The following is an 18,616-nucleotide window of genomic DNA, read 5'->3' as shown; positions in this document are numbered from 1 at the left end:
CAGTTGTATTAGTTAGTGGGCCAGGAGTTGACCTGTTTTGATTCACTGTCTCACTCTCCATTCAAAATTTTTGATGCCCAGGAGAATCGTTGGACCCCTGGATGGAGTAACAGGCCTCTGGTAAGCAAATTCTTCAATTATAGAACTGCCCTATAACTGCAAAAGTTATTTCTATGATTCAGTCTCTTCTCCTTCATGGGATAATTCCTATTAGGAGAAGGACCCAAGACATGAGAATTCTCATCAAAGGGTTAAAGAGTTTGCTCCTTTTCTGAAAATAGCGGCATATGTCACCCTGGACAGACCATCTTCTATAGCTCCAAATAATTCAGCTAAAAATATACTAAATGAGGTTACAGAAGCGTAGTGGTTTAGCAAGATGAGGCCACATGTGGATCTTTAGTTTCTTCGATCAGGAGAGAGAGTTGGAGTCAAGGAAGTATGGCTTAGTTACTGAGCTTATGGTAGACCTGACAGAGGTCAGAGATTCATTCCTGTACTTTCATTTCCCATTGCTACCATCACCGCAGGTATGACTTGTGGACACCAAGGAGTGGTTGGCTGGGAAAAACACTGAAATGTGCTACAATAAACCCTTCAGCTGTTATGACTTCTAGACTGGAGGCTAAACACTTGTACAAGATGACTGGGTGTTCCACCTAGCTGCAGTACCCACAACCAGGTTTCAAGACCCCTGAAATAGGACCTCCATCTTTTTTTCTCCTTTCTGTGACATGAAGTGCTTTAAAAGCAACACTATGAAAATTTCAATGGGGATTTCTTTGCCATAGCTAAGTTGCAGGATGGGTGTTTGGTGAACAAGCATTCTTATTTTGTCCAACAACACTAAGCTTTCAGGAAAGCCTCAAAACTAGTTGAGGCCTTGTATTCATTTGGTAGATGATTGTATGCATGGTAGTAATGCTCATCCTGACTGTTTGCATGGCAGTCGGTCTCATCGTTAGGGAGAGAGATGCAGCTCTGAGGAAGTTCTTTAGACTTCTTAGCTGTTTTTAACCCCAAAGAAGTATGCCTTTCTGACTTCCTCTTACCATTTTATTCCAGAAGAATGTTCAAAGATCTGACTATAGATCAATAGTGCAGCCTTTAGAATAGTGGCATGGAGTCTGGATGACTCCACTCAGTTTCATCAGTATAATTATTAGTCCAAGACTTCAAGACATGTGAGTAGATGGAATCCCAGCTGGTTTTACAGTCTCACTGTCTTAAAAATTAGCAGCACAAAAAATATCTCCACACCCTCCCCAGGTACCTGAGTAAAGAAAGGTTACTGCGAATGCCCTATGAGAACATCTGCTAGAGAGCAGCAATTACCCTCTTAAATAGAAGAGGTATTTTCTTTAGCAGCAGAACCCCTTCAGATATGAAGGTGAGGTTTGATATCCCCATGATTTGCTTCAAGTGTTACAGACAGTCAATTTTATTATGGTTGTGAGAATTATTGGCAGTGGACAGTAAGGTAAGGTTGATGGAGAAACAAACAAGCAGAGAGGGTGTTGACAACTCTTTATGGTATTAAAGTCACAGTTATGCAGTTACCAGGCCAACCAGGGGGTGATGCCCCATCATAGACTCACCTCACTTAACTATTCTCCCCAAGAGAGGTTTAACGAATAAGACACTGATAGTGATCTACTTGTTCATTCAAAAAAAGGGGACTTTCCTGTGTCTGTACATCCAAAGGATGCTTACTTTTGTGTTTATGTGCAAGTATTTGTGCAATGTCTGGTCAAGCAGAGTGTAACAGTTCATTGTACTCTGATTCAGGCTGGCCATCACACTTAAAGTGTTTAGACCAACTACTGGGACAACTTTGTGTATGGATGTGTCACAATGGATGCCTGTCTGACTGGAGACAGGTTCCAAAAGATTGGCTCTCTTCAGCTATAGCAAAGGAAGTCTCAGTTTGGTAGTTACCTAGTTGCCTTCTTGAGGGATGATTTAGGAGATCTTTGATAGCATGATCCTCAAAACCTCAGGACTGGAGATGAGCTGGTTTCTGTCTCCCCAGTTCGGTAGTCATAATTTTTATGGGTGCAAGACATGAGTAGGGAGCCCACTTGCAGCAGAGGGAAATCTATATAAATCCTCTGGAGTTGAAAGCATTATTTGTGGATTTGAAAACCTTCATTCAGCAAGTAAAGCACAAGATAATTGAAATGTTGACTTTAGGAACCAATGCCAGTGGCAGTTTTCACATGGGCAAAGACCAAAAAAGTGAGAGATTGTTCTAGAAAGCAGCAACAGGATTGCAGGCAGTTTCCTTGGTTTGGTAACTTAGTGCTTTGTGTCAGTAATGTAGGTCATATTTTCTTAGGTGTTTATACATTTTGACTTAGGTTCACTGGAACTTGAGTGATTATATCAACATTTTGAGGAGTATTGTGAAGCCTTAAACCCCTGAGTTGGCATAATTTGTTAGCCCTTCCAGTTTTTTGCAACTCTGAGGTGAGTGAGTGAGCTGCACACACTCAATTAAGGTAGTAAATTCCAAGATTTGAAGTTGACAGATGTGTTATTTGCAACTGACTTTGTTGCGAAGAGTGGAAAAGACCTTCACTTTGCCCTGTCAGAGCAATTCTTCCGTATCTCTGGAATGGGTTCAAGGCAGTTACTTCCTGGCTTTTTTTTTTTTGTTTTGTCCAAAAAATGTATCAAGAAGCAAATAACCAGAAATCCTATCTTTTTGTAGATCATGCAAGCTACTTTAAGAGCACATAGGAATAAGACTGATTAAAAACATCATCAGCTATATTACTTGTCCCCCTGCTACACACAGGTGGTTAGACTTGTAATTTTAGACCTTGTGGTAACAGGGACAGGTGGTCCCTCCTTTGGATGAAGTCCTTGACTCTAGGTTCTTAAGTTTCATCTCTGTAACTGTCCTTTCTTTGATCAGTTATGGTATTCTCTGCATTCTCCAGGGTTATTGCCTCTTATGTCACACTTACAGGTAAGTGTTGTCCTCTCCTGCATTATTTGATTCCAGGAGTTAAGTATACCTTAGTTTAACCAGACCACTGAGCTGATTAACAGCTCTCCTAGGGCTGCCCCGAGGGATTAGACTTATTTTACATGGCTAAGAACCAACTGGTTACTTAGCACCGGGACCTACAGCTTATTGTGGAATCCGAACCACATTATAACGAGAAATGGATTTCTAACACCAGAAATAAATTCCTCTAATTCTTCACTGGCTGGCTGGAGAATCGAACACGGGCTTAGGAGAGTGCTAGGCGAGTACGATATTGACCCATCCAGGGAAGAACTGATTCCAGGAGTACTTATAATAGTTTGTGACTCCCATCCTGCAGCATTCCCTGATAAATCTGGAGTGGATGTAATGACTCATAGTCATTACATACAAATTCTAAAAGTTATTTTTCTATATGATTTTTGTCTCTTGAATAGAGCTCCCTGTAAGTCTTTTAGTGACGGGTTCTGATGCTTATGAACAGTTCCAAAGAATGTTCATGCAAATTGTATAGGTCTTGGCTAATTTTGGTATTTTTTGGACTAAAATCTTTCTCTTGAAATTTTGGCAAATTACAAGTACTGTATATGGCTGATTGTGAAATGTACTCGTAATTAAAAAAATTAATTTTTTCATAAAAACCATATGATGAGTTTTCACTTTCCAACTCCAGCTAATTGCTTGTAGCTCACTTTTAGAGTACAATAATACTGGTTGATGGCTGTTTTCTCCCACCCCCCTTTTTTTAAAGGGACTGACTGAAGCATTTGGGACAATTTCCTGAAACACGAAAAGGCTAATTATAAGTAATAAGTTTTGTTTAGACATTTTTTTTTCTAAAACTTTACATATTAAAAAATCAGTATTATACTTTATATTATGAAAAGATCAGGATAAAAGTGAAGACTAATAAAGCATAGTTGTAAATATATTACTAATACTAATTTTACTACTGCAGTACTGTATATTTGGTAGAATTCATATGGACACTTCATGTGCAATGATAATCGTACTTGTATGCCCATAAACAGAAAGGAAAAGTGATGTCGGAAAGAAGTATATACTGTATTAGTAAGACTAGTATTGCTACCATAGTGCAACAAGACCACTGAGTTACATATGTAGACCAGAGACCTAGCCAGAAGGATTTTTTTTAGTGAGCAATAAAAACTGAAGCAAGCCAGGTTAAAGGATTATGCGGCAAGGGAAAAAGTTCTGCAGTGTACCTTACACAGCATGTATAGGTTAAGGCCCTTTACAGGGTTTGTTCACAGGAGTATGTTAATTTTATATTTCTTGGTAAAATAGTGAAAAAATGGAGGTAAATTAGTTTCTATTTACTAGTTTTTTGAAATTGTAATGGAGAATCTGAGGGGCTCAGAAATATTGAAAATAATTTTAGATGGTTGATTTTAAGATATTCAGTCTGTGGAACAACCAGAGTATGTTTGCAAAGAATAACCTTTTTTTATCGCAAAATTTTATAGGTTTATGTTTCATAGCAAAAACAGAGATAACATCAGCAAGAGAGCATCCTTTGAGTGATGACAGTTGTCACTCCTTGATAGTGACACTGACTTAAACAGCTTACTCGTGGTAGCAGCTTGTATATAACTAAGGAATGAATTCATAGGATATCATCATTGTACCTGGTAAAATAATTTGGTATGCTTGTGAGTTTTAACAATATTTTTTCACTTAATACTTTTCAATTTTCAGAACTCCCTAAGCATGCAACTGCTGAATGATCATTTCCATGAATTGTTTGGCATGTGTGGAGATCTACTGAAGCTGACTTCTAAATTTCTAGCATCCCACCCGGGGCTAGCTCATGTTATACATGGTAAGTTTTTAATTTATAATGGTGCTTGTGGTTATATAATATTGAATATTTTTTATTCCAGATTTGGCTTGTGATCTTAAGAAAGCATTTGAGAGTACCAAGAAAAGCAATTAGATTGAAATTACAAAAGCAGAGGGTACTATATCATGACACAAGATCTAGAGTTAAGGCAGTGTCAGGCATGTCGGTGGGATTTGAGGCAATGTTAGTGTTTGTTAAGAATCAGCACTTAGTCTATAAACATTGAAAAGATTTAATCATTTGATGAAGTCAAGCTTCCCTTAATGTAATCATACTGCAAAGGATAAGCTTCAAAGATTCTCATTCTTCCAGGTTCTTTTTTCAGTCCAGCTGCCAGCAGGGTATACTGTACATGGGAAGTGATTCATTTTAATTCATCTCTTACTGTAAATTTTGTAGTTCATCAGTGTAGGTAATGTAACTTCATAAATAAATGAAGATGGAGAGATAAAAGAATAAATTTTAAAATGTAAAGAGATGGCAGTGTACAGTATAGTAAAGGTACCTTGGAGCATATGTTCAGCCTCAGCTGCTCTGCTTTCTAAATTTTACTATTCAGATGTTCCCTTTGGTCTCTTCTCATTTACTGTAGTAGGCAGTCCCCAGTTATCGGTGGGCTTGGTTATCAGCGATCCGGTTTTATAGGGCTTGTCTAGTGACAAAAATCTGCGATTTTCGGCACTGATATGCATCGATTTCCACTCATCAACACCAATACATACCAGACAGAGGCGCCAATCTCCGGTTATCAGCGCCAATAAATGCAGAAAATCGCAGATTTTCGGTTATCGGCGATTCTCGCTTATTGTCACGCCATCAGAACGGAACCCATGCTGATAACCGGGAACTGCCTGTAGTAATAAGGGAGGAGTAGCATATTATTATTTTGTTAAAAAGGATGGCAGCATCAGTGGAATTAATTTTATATAGGTTCTTTTCTGTTCTTATTATTCTCAATTCTTCAGGGCTGAAATTTGCTAATAGCTGGCTGATGTACAGTACATAATCTGGATAAGGAAGCAATTGTCTTGAGTAAAGTGATTTTTATTGTTTCATATAAGTTAAATATGGAATGTGGTAGCCATAGAGTTTTCAAGTCTCTGCATCTAAGACTTGTATTTCCAAGAGGTGAAGAGTTTTTTTCTGTGTGGTTTCTAAGGGGATAGCAGATATCCAACATTTCCAACCATATTGTCGGTTCATTCTCAAGGAAGGGTGGGATTGTTCTAGTTGGAATAGGGTTGTCAGACCGTATTTATAGTGTCCCAGTGGGTGCCAAATTTTGATTGCCTGCCTGGGGCTTTATTGCAATGAGCAAAGCTGTCTTCCAGGTGTTGATGGTTGCATCCGTCTCTTTGAGCAGACGTTGCAGCCTGGGTGGGTAGTATTGGGAAGGTCACTCACAGCAGATGGTAGCAACATCTGATTGGTCTATTCGTTCAGCTCAGTGGGAGGCATATGGTAACTAAAAACTTGCTACAGCTAACCCATCTGCTATCTTCTGGATAGGGTTGGTTATTCTGGATAGAAGGGGCTCATCAGTTGTCATGGTGGAGGTTGGTTGATAATGATTCAAAGTACAAAACCTGAATTTGACAGGCATACTTACAGCAGAGTCAATACAGTGATCTCTCAATTATCTCGATTATCTCGTAAAATATTCCTACTTATTTCTACCTTCCCAATGAAACTCATTCTTTGATGAATTCCCAACCTACCAACAATTCAAGATACGAATGGCTGTCCGGAATGTAACTTGTTCGTAAGGATGGTAGTGACTGTAGATGTTGGCAACACAATGTGCTATTTATAACTTGCTTTCCCCTCCCTCGGCTGAAAGAAAGCAATGTACAGGCAGTCCCTGGTTATGGGTGCAGTTCCGTTCCAACAGCTTGATGATAAGCAAAAATCGGCGATTTTCAGTGTTTATCGCTCCCAATAACCAGGTATCAGCACCAATAAGAGGAGATCGGGGCCAATAAGCAGAAATCAGCAGTTTTCAGTGCCAAAAATATAGCGATTTTCATCGCTAGACAAGCCCTGTAAATCTCTGATTTTCATCGCTAGACTAGCGCCATAAAACTGGATCGCCAATAACCGAGTCCGCCGATAACCGGGGACTGCCTGTACATGTGTGTGTATATAAATGCACAGGCTAGGGGATAATGAGTGCGTTTCTCTCTCTTTTTGATGGTTAATTTTGTTATTTTTTGTCTTATACAGTAAAATTATGACAAAACTCATAAAAATAAAAATGAGAACATACAGTAAAATTAACATGAGAATAGTGTAAAATACAAAGAGAAAAAGGGAAAGAGAGTGTGTGTGTGTTGTAGGCTTTAACATATTACAAGTTACTGTACAGTATTGTACATATCCTTTAATAAAATGTGGAAAAAGCTTAAACATAAGAACATAAAAAAGCTGTAGCGAAGTCAGGTGCCAGCCTACCCCTCTCCACCCATGCTACACTGCATTCCCACCCCCTTCCCCTCAGGGAAACTCCTTCCTTGCTCCACTCGCCTTCCAAAACAACTTTTTCTCTGAGTAAGTTCTTCTGCACAGCCTTACTACCCGTCCCCTCCCATGGCACCCAGCCATCCAATTCCCCCCCACACCTGGGAAACTTCTCTGGGCCTCTCCCACCCCTCAGACCTTTTCTCAGTAGTATGTTTTTGAATGTGAGCAGTGTTACCAACATTCCCTTGGGCTACACAGCCCAAGGGAATTCTGGATAGTTAAGGTATTACTATATCAACTTAAACCTCTCTTGTCAGCTCAGTGGTCAGAAGTCACTATACTGTACATCATTCATTGTTTGTAAACCCCTGATGATAAAGCACTTATCATTATAATCCCTCTTGGGTGTGAATAACAATCAGCCGCCGCCTATTCATGGCTCAGGATTCGTGGCTTCACTGATTCATGGAGTTTTTCGTTGAGAAATATTCACTAATTACTGTATTTTCATGTTATTTTCTTGAATAAATACATTGTTGTGATATAAAAATGATTTACTAATTTTCAAATGCAGGCAGTCCCTGGTTATCTGCAGGGGTTGTATTCCGGCAGCATGACAATAACCGACAATCGCCTATAACTGAAAATCGGTGATTTTCAGTGCTTATCGGCTCTGATAACCGGAGATCGGTACCTCTGTTAAGTATGTATTGGCGCCAATACCCGATTATCAGTGCCAGTAAGCAGAACTCAGTGATTTTTGACATTTCGGTGCCAAAACTCGCCAATTTTCATCGCTAGACAAGTGCCATAAAACCGGATCGCCGATAACCAAGCCCACTGATAACTGGGGGCTGCCTGTACATAACCTTTAATAAAATGTGGAAAAAGCTTAAACGTAAGAACTTAAAACAAAAAAGCTGTAGTGAAGTCAGATGCCAGCCTACCCCTCTCCACCCATGCTACACTGCATTCCCACCCCCTTCCAGCCAGGGAAACTGCTTCCCTGCTCCATCCCCCTTCCAAAACAACCTTTTCTCTGAGTAAGTTCTTCTGCACAGCCTTACTACCCCTCCCCTCCAATGACACCCAGCCATCCAATTGCCCCCCACACCTGGGAAACTTCTCTGGGCCTCTCCCACCCCTCAAATACCAACATTCCTGGAATTCTGGATAGTTAAGGGATTACTGTATCAACTTAAACCTCTCTTGATAGCTCAGTGGTCAGAAGTCACTATACTGTACATCATTCATTGTTTGTAAACCGCTGATGACGAAGCACTTATCAGTTATAATCATCCTTGGGTGTGAATTACAATCAACCACTGCCTATTCGCAGTTCAGGATTCGCAGCTTCATTGATTCACAGATTTTTCTGTGTAACTTATCCCCAAATTATTTGCAGAAAATTCGGTAATTTGCAGATTTTTTGTTGAGCTTCCTTATCCTTGGTAAGAAAGCAGAAATTGTGAACCCTATGGAAAACTGGCAAGTCAATGTCAGCTATTGCAAGAGAGCTAGAATCTCCTAAAAGCACCGTCTCATTGTGGTGCAACCGCTCCAAACAGGAGACCTTTGATTCATCACTGAAGCGGAAGAAAGGCTCCAGGAGGCCACGGAAACTACAAAAGAACGGATAACATTTTAAAAGGATTGTTATGGAACATCCATCAATGCCAGCCAAAATTTTGAAGTCTCAAAACCCTGATCTGGTTTAGGAACGTATCTGAACGGACGTAAACATCGATTGCAGAAAGACCTTGGCTCTCATGTGGATGTTGCAGCAAAGCCACACTCTCCTCAATGAAAAAAAAGGATGGCTTTTGCAGAAAATATTTTGTATGGACTGAAAAGGATTGGGAAAGGGTAGTTTTAGTGAAGAATCTAACTTCCATTATTCATAGTGCTGGTGTTCTCAAGGATCTAACGCTATGCATCAAAATACACAGTCAAGACTGTGAAACATCCAGCTATGTGATGGTATGGGGATGTTTCAGCGGATATGGGGGTAGTGGGGATTATATTTTCTCTCCAGAAACACGACAATGAATGGAGAGATTTATGAAAATGTCTTGGAAAATGAATTAGTCCCTTACAGGAACTTTTAGGGCATGCGTGTATTTTATGCAAGATGGAGCACCTTGCCACCGATTTCAAGATCAAAACCTTCTTAAGGAATTTAATATTCAGAAATTGGACTGCCAGCAATTCACACAGATTTAAAACGTAATTGAAAATTGCTGGGCATACATGAAACGGAAACTGCAAGGCACTAGCAGATGAAACGTCCCTCCCCAAATTGAAGGATGCCATCCGTAAGTTTTAGTTTGAAGACATGGATGCACACATTTAAAGATTTAGCACATTCAATGCTAAGAAAGGTTAAGCTGTACTTAAAAATAATGGAGAAATGTCTAAGTATTGAAAAAAAATATAAGTGAACTAAAATTTTCCCTTTTATTTTCCTTTTTTATATCATTGCTCCTTGCCCGCCATTCTCGATCCTGGTTGGTTCTCAGCACAAAATTCTCCTGTTGTTTCCTCCTCCCTTCTGCCCTCCCTTTTTCCTAGCCTATGTTGCTGTTAGGACTATATTAGGTCACTTAGGTAGAGTCAGCTTGGGTTGTGTTGCTTCCAGCATTCCACTTTCCAAGATTCATCGTCTGGGAGGTATGGTGCAGCTGAGCGGGTGAGCCCCGTCTCCCTGTTCCTTCCCTGGTAGCTCATCTCTCCTTCCCTCCTCCTCTCTCCAGCCTTGCCTTCTACTGGCAGTGGTGACGCTGCAGATGGCGCTTCCGAGTTCAGGACTCTCCTATTGGTTGAGAGATTCGCCCCTCCCATATCGTCCCTAGCACGCTGTGGTCAGTTGGCGGTTTGTTTACTTTCTCCCCGTCAAGCCAGCGCTTGATACGGTAAATATATTGTTTTTCAGCCTATGTTAGAAACATACGGCATTTTACCTGTCTTGTTTCTCCGGCGGAAGTAAGGGCGTGAAGGTTGTTCATTTGGAGGAGTGGATCCTTCCAGCCCCTTTGAGTTCTTATCATCACTTATTACTGTTTTGTTTTTGTTTTTGTTTTAGATGTTTATCTACAGAATATTTTCTTAATTCATTATATATGTTATATAAGTGAGTCCGGTCCTATACCCGGGCCCGCCTGTTATTTCACTGGCAGCCCTTAGGTTGGTCTCTGTCTCTTCTTTCCTTCATCCCCCGGAGACTCCGGGGTCTGGAAACCTTACCTTCCACTCTATGTACTTAGAGCTTATTGCCCAGTTTATGATTAGGGAAATTTTCCTGGCCGAGTATTCCGTTGCAGGGTTTCGGTTCGCCAGCTTTAGCTGTTTAGAGTGGGAGGTTCATGTACTGTTTACTTCACAGACTGTTCATGGAGGAGCCGGGTGCACTGCCTCAACAACAACCTTACGGTCACGTGAGTTTGCCGGACTCCACGCTGGTTGTGCGGTCCACTGATGACCTGGTTGTCTGGCACCCTGATGGTTGTGAGGTTTGCTTCGCTCTTCGCACAACCGTCCAGATGAGTCGGTAAGTAACAGTCTTTACATCATCTGCCTTATGCTCCTACATTATATGTGGTATATTGTTTATGAGTCCCCGAACGGTTTTCACTCTTAGCCAATTGTTGGTTTTCTCACAGGCGGATGAAGCTTCCAAGAAGTCTGCTCAACTCTCCGCCCGTGGTCAGTTTGTAGGAACGTTCTGTTAAAGCCCTACGCCCCGACGCCAGGTTGAGGGACTTATTTTACCTCGCGCACGGGTGGCGCCGCAGTGCCTGAAGACTCCTGCCACCCTATCATCCAGATCCGGGATGAGACCCAGCTACCCTATGGATATCCTCTACGCTGAGGTCTCTGAGGACGAGCCGCCATGGATCTCAATCTGGAACCATGAACGTAGAGCAGGACCAGGTGGTAAGTGGTGAGGTAAAGTGAGGCTGTTGGGGCGGCCCCATTTGACTCCCTGCTTCATCAATTTCTTCACTGCAGGTTTTGTGTCTTCCTCCTTGGGTGATATTCATTCATCCCCAAGTTGAAGTTGAAGCAAGACTTCATGAAGGCGTAAGGGCTACAAGTCCGACCTCCAAGAAGGCACGCCCTTCCCCGCCGAAGGCTAAGGCTTCAGGGGCCCGTAGCCCCGGAGCAAGTTCCACCCCCTTCCAGCAAAGGCGCGAGTAAGAGGGATGCAAAATCGTCTCCGCCAACCTGCTTTCGGACGCAGAGGTCTTTGCTAATCAGCTTTACAAGCGCGATGGAGGACTTGGATTCGAGATTTAACAAAATTCCGAAAAGTTGGCCAGTCATGATAACATACTACGGAATGGCTCACCCACCCCAGCCGAACCACAGTATATCCCCGGACACCATGGACCTCCCCGTCGCCTGATGTCGGTAACCCTGGCGTTTTGCACCCGGGCCATCCAACATGATGGCAACCGACACTTGATGGTCTTGCACGACGGTTGGAGTGAATTGGAGTTCTTCCCTCCGATCTCCCGCCCTTACCCAGGCTTCGTGAGGCTTACGGAGGAAGTTTGATCTGGTCAGACAAGGTTCCTAGGGAGACTGTCATCGTCTCCTAGGGACCAAGCTCAGTCGGCTCTTCATGCACTCTGACGGAGTGGCAGGTAGACAATACTGGGTTGACTCCTTCTCGGCGTACCCCACCATGTTTGCCTCTGGGAGACAACCTTCCCACCCTTGCTTGACAAAGTCGCTCTGGCTACGGCCCGAGCGCTTTGATGGTAATCCCTTTACCACAGCTGGTGGAGATAGACTCCTACTCTGGTATTCCCAGGCATGCATGAGTTCTGGCTGGAAGCCCCACCACTTCACGGTCGAAGTTGGACTCCCTCTCTGGCGCCTAATGAGTTTAGTGAGCAGCTCCCTGCCGCCGAGCTCTTTGAAAGCAGAGTTTGATGCCTCGCTAAGTTAGCCCGGATCCTGAACTCCGTATGCCTCAGCTACCGCCTCCCGCTCGGACGAATCCTTCTTTTCAGGTATTGGAAGCAAATCCTGCGCAGGCTTCCAGTCCAATTTATTTGAGTTTATTGCGCCAGACTGAATGTCGGGAAGTTCGCCCTACGATGAATATCCGCCACGGTGCCCAACAAGCTCGTGAAAGCTCGACCAGGGGACCTAACCTCTTCCCGAAGAGGAGGTCACGAATGTTATGGCCGAGGCTACAGGCCAACCAGAGTCTTCTGTTCTCGCTGGGCATTTGCCTATAAGGTAAGACCAGAATCGGCCGGCCCAATCGAGAGGGGGTAAACGCCAGGAGGCATAAAGAGGCCCTACGCACAGGCGAACTAAGTCAGTCTCCGGCCCCCGGCAGTAGAGCAGCCTCTACTTCAAGGCTCACCCCTGCCTGTGCTGGTCCAACCAGCTGGGCACTCCTCCTATGTGGTCTCACCGGGCGCACAACCCCACATACCAAGGCCGTGGTTACTTTCACGGCCTTAATAGGTTGCAAGGAGTGAAGAGGCAAAGCCCTCATAGAGGAAGCCCAACACCACCTCAAGGGGAAGACCTGACGTGGTAGGGGAAGAACCCGCCCCTCCCCACTCTGAGAGAACACAGGCAGGCGGTCGCCTGTTTGGTTCAGGGACCACGGACCTTCAGCCCTTGGGCACACAGCATTGTGTCCAAGGACTAGGATGGAGCTGACTAAAGACCCTCCTCTCCTCTAACCAGGTTTTACTTGTGCCACTCCACGTCAATCCTGGTGCGATTACGCACAGAATTGCCCAACAAACGGGCAATAAAGAAAGTATGGCACCCAAAGTTTCCAAGGTGCAGGTTATTCACTGTTCCAAAGACTCCGAACAGCAAAGAGGATCCTGGATCTGTCGCTGCCTAAATCTCTGGCATAAAATGCGAGCAAATTCTCGTGATGTTTACGGTAGCTCGGCACGGACTTACTCAACAGGAGCCGCTACCAATTTCTATCGCATCTTTCAGACGCTTAATATCACGCCCCGGTTGCGCTGAACTTTTCCTTCAGTTCCTCGGTTTCAGACTCGGGAATCAAGTTTACCCCTTCAGGGTTGCGCCTTCGGGTCTGAACATTGCTCTGCGATATTCACAGTTGGTGACACGTGTAGTACATCAACTCCGGTCCTGCGACATCCCTAGCAGCATATTTAGACGATTGGATAATTTGGGCACCAACAGTTCTGGAGTGTCAGAGTTACGTCCATAGTCATCAATTTCCTGGAGTCGCTAGGTTTTCAACTGAACAGAGAAGTCCGCCTGACCGAGTCCCGTTTCAGTGGTTGTCTCCAGTGGGATCTGTCGCTCACACGCTGTCCCTTCCGCCTTAAGAGGAAAGAGATAGCATCTCTCACCGCCAAGATTCTCAAAAATCCATCAGCATCCCGTCAGTCCCAAGAAAGGGTCCTTGATCTCTTCAGTTTGCTCTGAGTGACAGACCTGCTATTAAAAGCGAAATTAAAAGACATAAACAGAGTGTGGCGGAGTCGAGCCAATGGTCAAGCTCAGAGACAAGCCCTCCATTCCTCAAAATCTTAAAGACAAGATTGGGCGCCCTTGGCCTCGGCTCAAGGGCCTGTCCACAGTTCCGCTTCAATTTCCCCTCCGGCACTAGTTGTCTGCACAGACGCCTCCAGCGGCTGGGATATTCACCAAAACAAAAGTACAAGGAACGTGGTCCAATGTTTCAGCAGTTCCATATAAATACACTCCTGGAAGCGCGGCGGTCTTTCTAACTTTGAAGAAAATCCGCCCCAACCGGATTCATATCAGGTTGGTATTGACAGCGCAGTGGTAGTTCATTGCATCAACAGGGGCGGTCCCAAATCAGGTCGAGTAAAACCAAGTAATGGTTGCTATCTTCTCCCCGGCGAACAAGCACAGCTCTGTCATTGTTCACCTAGCGGTGCGGAACTGTATGATTCCTGTCCAGGACCATCTGCCGGAGACGGAGTGGTCCCCGGGACGTGAACTTTCAAATGGATTTGCCGCTGGTTCCGGCCTCCAAGTGGATCTGCTCGCAACGGAGAGCAACTTCAAGCTCCCTGTTATGTGGCCCCAACCTGACCCTCAGCATGGTTACAGACGCAATGGACAGTGATTGAACAATTGGGAGAAGATTTATCTTTCCTCCAATAAATTTGCACGCGCGAAAGTTTTATACAAACTCAGGACATCCAAAGGTCAACAGTCTAGTAGCCCCCTATTATTGAAGAGCACTAGTCTCTCTTCAGAACTGGGATTACGGAGTTCGGATTCTCAAGCTCACTCTGATTTGGTGACAGTACAAACCAAGACTGCAGCCATTTCCTCAAGAATTAAATGCCCTAGCTTTATGGACTCTTATAAAATTCGCAGCCTAAAAAGGAGCTAACATTGACCACAACACTTGTTTTTAGAATCAGATAAAGAGATTCACTATTAGACAGTATGACTCAGCAGTCAAAAATTAGCCTCCTTCCTAAAAGCATCTGTGTCAAAATCATGACAGCTAATTTAGGAGTTTCCTTCTTTAGATCATTGTTTGAGAAAGGCCTTGCTCCGGCCACTATTACTACAATCAAATTGGGGCATTAAAGAGCATTTTTTACGGGCTTTAAATCGACTTTACAGATTCTTACTTTATCTATCCCCAGAGCATGCAATGCCTGGTGACCAGCATTACTAAGGTCTGTTGGTTTCTCAATGACGCCTCAAGTTAGCATCAGAGATGGATAACTTTTCATTGCTCTTTAATATTTAGACCTGTTATAAAAGACCTTATTTTGATTAGCTTATTTCAGGTGTTAGAATCTCAGAGCTGCTCGGCTCTCACTAGAGGCATAATTGCGTGAACTTCCTCCGTCCGAGAGGTCCTCCTTCCTGATCCTAGATTTTTGGCCAAGTAAACTAAGACCCACAAGATAGGTGGTCTCTCTTGGAAGTGGTGCCTTCCTCAAGACCAGTCCTATGTCCGGTTTATAAGCACTTAAATCTTACCTTTTAAGAACTCCACAGTGTAAGTCGTGGTCCTCTTTTTTATCATATAGTGTTGTGAAATTTCCTTTCACTAAATGCTAAGTAAGACAACAAATTCTTTATTTCATTAAACAGGCCAACCTAGATTCAGTTCCCTAAGGTTCATGATATTCGAGCAGTTGCTACTTCCATTAATTACTTAATATGGACTTCTAATTTCTCAAATACACGGGTTGAAATCACTCTAGTGTTTAAACCTACTATTTAAAAAAATCAAGCCCTGAAATTTTCTTACTCATAGCTGTAAAGCGTCATCTCCCCACCTTAATTAATCATATCCTTGTCCTTCCTTCCGCCCGCCTGCCTCATTTACTTTTTCTGCTTATTCTGGTTGATTATACCTCACTGCCTGGCCTCATTGATGTTTCTTTGTACCTGTTATTGGAAAAAGTGTAATCTGATATGCCATGATTGTTTTTTATGGGGGCACTGACAGTTTTATTTGGTCTAATGACCCAGATATGGGCGTATATGTTAATGCTCATTGATTTTTTCTCTACGGTGTAGAATAAGTCATGTGTATAGCATATGTCAGTATTTACAGTTATTTTGTGCGCCATGTTTCGCTTTGCTCAAGTAATTTCCAGATTTTTAGTCTCTTCCGCTGTGTCGGGACCCCCACGCCTCATAGTATTAAGTTTTGATGCCTTAGATTTATGCCTTAGTCTTGTATCTTGCTCACGAAAGATTACGAATTAAAATTATTTTGCAAACTTTATTCTTTCTTCGACGTCTCTACTTTTCCGTACTTGCAGCCTTGGCATGATTCTCTTATCATGATTTCACCGGCTGATTACCGGACTGACTCAGAAAAGGGATTTTGACAAAGGCACCATTTCGAGGAAGGTCCTTGCGTTACCCGTGACCCTCCTGAATCAATCGTACTTCCCTCTTGCACATGCCAAGTCTGGGGTTAGTGCTAGCATGGAATGAGGCAGGTATGCTTGTGTCGCGTCCCATGTGGGTGTTTGGGGAGCTGTAACGTGTCACCATATTGTTCCGTGGGTTTGACAGGAGAGGGACTTTCGAGTAGGTTCTCGTGTAGTGGTGGTCTACCACCCCTCCTTATACCGACGTCTTCCTAGAAGACGCCGACTGGGGTAGTAACCTAGCTTTCCTGAAAGCTCTTTTTTCTCTGGGTATATCTAGCAAGGTTACACCTAGAAATTCGTGCTGTAAATGGAATTTCACTGGGTGACACGACCTTCCTCAGAAATAGATTTTTCCTTGTCAAAACCCTTTATGTGATTTTCGGTAAGGTATTGGCGCCACAGGCAGTCCTCTGGTTATCATGGTTCCATTCTGAGGTGGAAGGATAACTGAAAATCGCAATTTTTGCGTCTTTCGCCGATTTTTCAGCACTTTTTCATCATTTTTCTGGCTTATCGGTGCCGAAAAGGGCCAATGTTCAGTTACTGCACTCTAGTAAGTGTATCGGCGCCAGCACTAGCGATAAGCGGAAATCGGTGATTTTCGCTACCAAAATTGCCAAACTTTCGTCACTAGACAGCCCTATAAAACCAGACGCTGCGTTAACCAAACCTCCATTAACCCTTAAATGCCACCTGACGACGGTACATCGACTAAAATTAATTGTCGGGTGCCGAGTGGACGCACGCACGTCGACTACAAAAAGTTTTTAAAAATATTCACGGAAAAATAGTTAGAGGCCTAGTTTGCAAAAGATTTTAAATCACGCGCCTTGAGGGATGCTGGGAGTTCACGGATCACGCTGTTGTTTTGTTTACAAGCATTACCCAGCCGCGAATGCGCAAATTTCTTTCTTCTCGCACTACAGAGCATCAGTGACGCATCTAAGAATTCTTTCATCACTTTGTCGTAATTTTTGCACCGTTTTATATTAGCCGTTACATAAAGTTTTATATATGAAAATGTGCGCAATTTCATGTAGAATACAACAAAAAACAACTGATGGTTGTAGCTTTTATAAGTTTTGAAATATTTTCATATAGACGATAAGTGCAAAATTTCAACCTTTGGTTAACTTTGACTCGACCAAAATGGTATAAAAATGCAATTGTAAGCTAAAACTCTTACACTCAAGTAATATTCAACCATTTACCTTCATTTTGCAACAAATTGGAAGTCTCTAGCACAATATTTTGATTTATGGTGAATTTTTGAAAAAAACTTTTTCCTTACGTCCACGCAGTAACTTGGCAGAAAATCTCTGAATTTCTTTCGTCACTTTGTCGTAATTTTTGCACTGTTTTATAGTAGCCATTACATAAAATTTTATATATGAAAATGTGCACAGTTTCATGTAAAATACAACAAAAAACAACCCATGGTTGTAGCTTTTATCAGTTTGGAAACATTTTCATATAAATCACGAAATGTGCCAAAATTTCAACCTTCTGTCAACTTTGACTCGACCGAAATGGTCGAAAAACGCAATTGTAAGCTAAAACTTTTACATTCTAGTAATATTCAATCATTTACTTTAATTTTGCAACAAATTGGAAGCCTCTAGCACAATATTTCGATTTATGGTGAATTTTTGAAAAAAACTTTTTCATTACCTCCGCGCGCGGTAACTCGGCTGAAAATCTCAGAAATTCTTTCGTCACTTTGTCATAATGTTTGCACCGTTTTATATTAGCCATTACATAAAGTTTTATATATGAAAATGTGTGCAATTTCATGTAGAATACAACAAAAAATAACTCATGGTTGTAGCTTTTATCAATTTTGAAATATTATCCTATAAATCACGATGTTCCAAAATTTCAACCTTCGGTCAACTTTGACACGACCGAAGTGGTCGAAAAATGCAATTGTAAGCTAAAACTCTTACATTCTAGTAATATTCAATCATTTACCTTCATTTTGCAACAAATTGGAAGTCTCTAGCACAATATTTCGATTTATGGTGAATTTTTGAAAAAAACTTTTCCCTACCTCCGCACGCAGTAACTCTGCTGAAAATCTCAGAATTTCTTTAGTCACCTTGTCGTAATTTTCGCACCGTTTTATATTAGGCCTTACAGAAAGTGTTATACATGAAAATGTGCGCAATATCATGTAGAGTAAAACAAAAAATAACTCACGGTTGTAGCTTTTATCAGTTTTGAAATATTTTCATATAAATCACGATAAATAGAAAAATTCGACCTTCAGTCAACTTTAACTCGACCGAAATGGTCGAAAACTGCAATTGTAAGCTAAAACACTTACAGTCTAGTAATATTAAATCAATTACCTTCATTTTGCAACAAACGGAAAGTCTCTAGCACAGTATTTCGATT

The 18,616-nt window shown here is 42.3% G+C and overlaps 1 protein-coding gene across 1 annotated transcript in view; it reads left to right on the top strand.

Annotated features, from left to right (window-relative positions):
• Nucleotides 1-18,616, top strand: part of LOC136831091 (probable E3 ubiquitin-protein ligase HERC1) — an 801,341-nt gene that overhangs the window by 266,082 nt on the left and 516,643 nt on the right. The window contains exon 22 of the mRNA XM_067091041.1: nucleotides 4,715-4,838. Coding sequence (XP_066947142.1) covers nucleotides 4,715-4,838 — 124 coding nt within the window. The remainder of the gene's footprint in view (nucleotides 1-4,714; nucleotides 4,839-18,616) is intronic.

Source organism: Macrobrachium rosenbergii, chromosome 48, assembly GCF_040412425.1.
Source record: "Macrobrachium rosenbergii isolate ZJJX-2024 chromosome 48, ASM4041242v1, whole genome shotgun sequence".
Lineage (NCBI taxonomy): Eukaryota > Metazoa > Arthropoda > Malacostraca > Decapoda > Palaemonidae > Macrobrachium > Macrobrachium rosenbergii.
This window is presented reverse-complemented; position numbering and strand designations above follow the sequence as displayed.